A 5,495-nucleotide genomic window follows, 5' to 3' on the forward strand; every position below is an offset into this window, starting at 1 on the left:
GTTAGAGGCAGCCCCGCCCCGCCCCTGCATCCGTTAGAGGCAGCCCCTGCTCCCCCTCTCCCTCCTGCAGAGGGGCTCCCTGTTCCTGGTGGATCATGGTATCCTCTCTGGCATCCACACCAACGTCGTGAATGGGAGGCCCCAGTTCTCCGCGGCCCCGATGACCCTGCTGTTCCAGCGCCCTGGGGGAGGGTCCCCTGCTGCCCCTTGCCATCCAGGTCAGCGGCAGGGCAGGGGGAGGGAGGGGTTTGGCGGAGGGGCCCCGCAGACACCCCACAGCCACCTCTCCCCGCACCGGCTCCTCCTACAGCTCAGCCAGACCCCGGGGCCCGACAGCCCCATCTTCCTGCCCGGCGACAACAAGAGGGACTGGTTGCTGGCCAAGACATGGGTGCGGAACGCCGAATTCTCCGTCCACGAGGCTGTCACGCACCTGTTGCACGCGCACCTGCTGCCTCACTGCCATCCACTCTTCAAGGTCCGTGGCTCGGCAACGTGGCCCACACTGTGTCCCTGCACCCCGGGCGTGCTCAGCAGCCTGGGCCCCGTGGCCCCCTCCCTCCAGGCGCAGAGCCCCCATCCTGCTGCAGCACGCCCTCCCTGGCAGCCTGCTTTCCCACAGGCCCTGAGCTGGGGCGAGGGGTGCAGGGGCTGGCGGGAGGAAGGGGGCTGCTTGGGACTTCTCAGGGGAGAGCAGAGGGACAGCCAGCTGCCGTCCAGAAGCCCTGTTCCTAGGCAAGATCTAAGGCAGATGTCAGAGCGTGCCCTTGGCTTTGAGGGAACAGCAGGTTGCTTGCAGAAGGGGCGAGGGAACCCTGGGACGGAGACCCGCGTCTCTAACCTGGGCTCCGCTAAGCCTTCAGATGGCCCAGATTGCTTTTCCCCAGGGACCTGGGGCATCTCTTCTCCGAAGGGCAGGAATTTCTCCCATGCAGGCGGGGTCCACGGCTCTTTGGATTCTCTGATTCTTACTGAGGCAGGCTCCTGAGTCCCAGACGCAGGACCTTTTCTATCCTCTCCAGTCCAGGCTGATTGTTTCTGACCCTCGGCAGGTCCCAGGGCCTGGTACTCTGCGGGGATGGTTCCATTTTGCTCTGCCGGCCCCGCTTTTCATGGTGCTTTGCCTGCGCACGGGTTAGTAAATCACAGGATGCCAGAGCCGGGGGGCTCGTAGTGCTCCTCCAGATCAGCCTCCTCATTTGCCCGGAGAGAGGAAGGCACCAGGCCTGGGTCATAGCACAGGATGCCGGTGGAAGCCCAGCCCCTGGCACGAGGTCTGGGGCCCTGATCCCTGTCCCCGGCTGGTCCTCTTGTCGCTGTCATCTCTTTCCATGGGTGATTTATAAGACTTGGTGCCTCTCTGGCCCCAGACCTCACCCACCTGTGTCTTCTCCGACCCTTACAGCTGTTGATCCCCCACACTCGGTACATCCTGCATATCAACACTCTTGCCCGCGAGCTGTTCATCGCCCCGGGGCAGGTGGTGGACAGGGTAAGTCTGCTTCAGGGAGGGTGGCGATGGGAGCGTCCCCATGTCTCCCGCCAGCGCTGCCTGGGGCCAGCGCTCCGGCACCCAGGAGTTCTGTCTCCCAGTCCACAGGCATTGGCGTTGGAGGCTTCTCGGAGCTGATACAGAGGAACATGGAACAGCTGAGCTATTCCGTCCTGTGTCTGCCCGAGGATATCCAGGCCCGAGGAGTCGAAGACATCCCAAATTACTACTACCGGGATGATGGGTTGCAGATCTGGGGTGCAGTGGAGAGGTGAGGTAGCCATCCCCAACGAGCCGGGGGTGGGGGAGGCAAGAAGATGGGGGAGGAGCGGGAGGGCCCAGGGAGGCTCCCGACAAGGAGGGGGGCTGGACATGAATGACACTGAGCCGTGTTGCTCCTCAGGGAGGGAGGGTCAGGGTCAAAAGTCGGGACTGAACCCAGTGCACCTTGCAGCTTTGTCTCCGAAATAATCAACATCTACTACCCAAGTGATGCATCGGTGCATGATGACCATGAACTCCAAGCCTGGGTGTGGGAGATCTTCTCGGAGGGCTTCCTGGGCAGGGAGAGCTCAGGTATGGGGACCTCAGCCCTTGGACCCCACTCTCAGCCCCCTGCAGCAGGGTCCTGAGGACCCTGGCAGCCGCATGCCTGGCCCCCCTCCCCCCGCAGGTGTGCCCTCCGCGCTGGAGACCCGGGAAGCCCTGGTCCAGTACGTCACCATGGTCATCTTCAACTGCTCAGCCAAGCACTACGCCGTCAGTGCCGGGCAGGTGAGGACGGTCGGTGCCGGGACGGGGGTAGGGAGGGGGGCCGGGCTCCTAGGACTCAACGTTGCCTTCTTGGCTTTCAGTTTGACTCCTGTGTCTGGATGCCCAACCTGCCTCCCACCATGCAGCTGCCACCCCACACCTGCAAAGGCCAGACAACGCCAGAGGGGTTTCTAGCCACCCTCCCGCTGGTCAATGCCACATGTGACATTATCATTGCCCTCTGGCTGCTAAGCAAGGAGCCTGGGGACCAAGTGAGTGTGGGGCTGGGGGCCAGGCCAGGCCAGCTCTGGGGTGTGCGAGGGGGTGTCCTTTCCCTTCTCTGGCACAGACCCCACCCTGCCTTCAAGACGCTGGGTCTCTTCACCCACTGAACCTTCCCAGGGGGACACATGAACGTTGGACATCTCACCAGGAGGGTCAAATGATCAAATGAGTTCATGCAGAGTCACCCTAGCTGCAAGGGGATCACGCTGGGGGCTGGGGACTCCCCTTGGAAAACTCTGACTTGAGCTTTCAGTCCCCAAGAGCTGCCTGCAGTGACCCTCATTGCCTAAAGGGAGGGATAGGGCTGAGGCTCAGAGGGAGGCTACTTCCAGGTCCCCGGGGTGGACAGCTAACGGGGGTCCCAGCTGCTGAGCAGCCCCTTCACTCAACCTTGTGGTTGGTTCCCAGCGACCCCTGGGCACCTACCCAGAGGAGCACTTCACGGAGGAGGCTCCTCAGCAGAGCATCACCGCCTTCCAGAGCCGCCTGGCCCAGATCTTGAAGGATATCCGGGAGCGGAACCAGAGGCTGTCACTGCCCTATACCTACCTGGACCCTCCGCTCATTGAAAACAGCATATCCATCTAAATCCCCTGGAGAACAGGGTGCTCTGAGGCATCCTTTGGACCCCATAAAACCAGGCCCCCATATGCCTCTCCTGGGACAACCAAACCACACGGAACTCACCCCACACACCACAAAACAACAGAAACAAAACAGAGAAACAAAAGACCCCAAAGAACAGCACCACCGTACCGTACGTTTTGAAGACACCGAGCTTCAAAGTGCTCAAACACCCACAGCTCCCTTAAAGGGTTTTATGACGTTGTGTTGCTTTGCATTTTTGCATTACATTATGATGTGGGGGGGAAATCCCCTGATACCCGCTGATCCCACTGACCACAGCTGAGTGTAATGGTCGCCTGATGCAGGGCGGCCCTCCTGGCAGGTCGAAAAATTGCCCAAGAGGTTGATAGTGACCTATGGTCTCAGCTATAAAAATGAACAACCCACTAAGAAGGGGCCACCAGAAGCAGGGCAGAAGGAAGTTGACAACTGTCTGGGCAGTACCCACATACGCTTTCCTAAAAACTTGTTCCAAAGGTGGACAAAAAAGCTTGCATATTATAAAGCAGGTTCCATTTCCAGAGAATTAGAAAATAGCAGAGCCATAATAATCCTATGTTGCCTTCCAGATTCTGTCCTCAGTGATGGAATTCCAACACTGCATACACATTCTTCCCTTCTGTTCTTCTTTCTTCTTGTCCCAAATCAAGAGTCATCCATTAAGGCCAAAATGGCTCCCTTTGGAATTCACCTAATGGTTTCCACCTCTGCCTCATATTGTAGGTTTGGTTTTTGAGGTTCGCTAAGTTTTATAAAACAGTGCGGACAGAACGCGATAGGTATTTGAATCGCTACACAAACACGACCACTGAGAGAGAGCGATGCTCTAGGAAATGCTAGAGGGCAGCTCCCCAGGTGAGATTGTATGCCCCAGATGAGCCAGAGATATAGAGCTCTTAAACTCTTTGGCTTCGAGCAACAGAAGACAATTCCTGATAACTTAAGTGATAAAAGCAATAAAAATGGAGAAGAAACTGAGTCAAGGGATTAAAAAAAAAAAAAAAGCATTACACACCGTCCTCGGGAAGGACCCAAGGAGGCTCTGGGCACAGGACCCAATGCACAGCATCCTCAGGCACTGCTGTCAGAATGACCAAGCTCCCACCACCTTTTGTCTTTGAATTCTTAGCTTCAGTATGCAAATTCCATAAGGACAGGCCTGTCGGACTTGACTCGGAGGGGCAGAAACAATTAGCTGCTGGGGCGGAAAGCTTGAGCTCGCTAAATAGCTCAGGTTGGGGCCATATGACCGATGCCGGCCAATGGATCGTGGAGGAAGCAACGTATGTCACTTCCGCGATGAGGCAGTTGGGAGCCGGGGTGCCTCCCTCATCCTTCCCTCGCCCTTGAGGCTACCTTGGAGGCATGCTCCAGAAGACACGAGCCCCTCCTCCCCTTGATCCCTAGACTGCATGCTCATGAGGACAGGGTTCATAACTGCCCACCACAGTGCCTGGCACACAGCAGGAGCTCAGTAAGTAGGTGTTGAGTGGAGGACATCATACCCAAATGATTCCTCAAACCCTTCCGTGCCCCTTCGCAGTTACCCGTGTGTTTCCCCAACCAGACCATGAGTTTCTTGAAGGCAGGAGCTGGGTCTCATTCCGTTTATATTCCTGGTGCCCAGCACTGTGCTGACACACGAGAGAGAGCTGACAAATGTTTGTCTGATGATGGATAAAAGGGAGAATGAGTGAATGTACGTACGTGTGGACGGATGGATGGACGGACGGATAGATAGAAAGATGGACGGATGGAGGGATGAACTACTGAGTTGGAAGGCAATTGTGCTCCAGTCAATAAGCCGGTATTTGCTTCAATGGATGTCTTTTGGGAGCAACTATCATCTAGAGAAAATGGAGAAACCAAGGCAGCTCAGCAGTGAAAATCCAAGCAGTCAGTCTCCAATCCTCCTTGGAGAAGCCGCCACCCCCTCCACCACACAGACCTGTGACCCCTCTGACTCTCCTTCTCTCTCTCTTTCTCTCTGTCTCTGTCTGTCTCTCCTCTGTCTCTCACACACATACCCAAGTCCTTGGACTCTTGGCTGATGAGCCACAAGAAGAGAAGTTTGTTAAGGTGACATTCATGTCTAGGGGAAATCTAGTTCAGAGTGGTGGTCCCCTTGGCCTAGGGTGGGGACTTCCTCATGGACAATAAAACATCGGGCATCCACATCCCAGAGTCATGCTGTGGAGACCCCCGCCCTCTTTGGGCTTGCTGGCCAGAGGGGGAGGAGCAGCTCCCTCTTAACCACCCCGACTCCAGCCTTTCAGTTACAGAATGAGGGAGTGTAGGGCACAGTAAAAGTGGGGTGGGAGCATCCCTTACCCCTGCC

The 5,495-nt window shown here is 57.0% G+C and overlaps 1 protein-coding gene across 1 annotated transcript in view; it reads left to right on the forward strand.

The window, feature by feature from the left end:
• ALOX15B (arachidonate 15-lipoxygenase type B) overlaps positions 1–3,118 on the forward strand; it is an 8,091-nt gene extending 4,973 nt beyond the window's left edge. The window contains 9 exon segments of the mRNA XM_034989300.1: positions 71–190; positions 192–218; positions 311–478; positions 1,406–1,492; positions 1,594–1,763; positions 1,947–2,068; positions 2,166–2,266; positions 2,347–2,517; positions 2,939–3,118. Of these exon segments, the coding sequence (XP_034845191.1) occupies positions 71–190; positions 192–218; positions 311–478; positions 1,406–1,492; positions 1,594–1,763; positions 1,947–2,068; positions 2,166–2,266; positions 2,347–2,517; positions 2,939–3,118 (1,146 nt within the window).
• The last annotated feature ends 2,377 nt before the right edge of the window (positions 3,119–5,495 follow it).

This window comes from Mirounga leonina, unplaced genomic scaffold (genome assembly GCF_011800145.1).
Source record: "Mirounga leonina isolate KUSES-001 unplaced genomic scaffold, KU_Mleo_1.0 Mir_488, whole genome shotgun sequence".
NCBI classification, from domain to species: Eukaryota; Metazoa; Chordata; class Mammalia; order Carnivora; family Phocidae; genus Mirounga; species Mirounga leonina.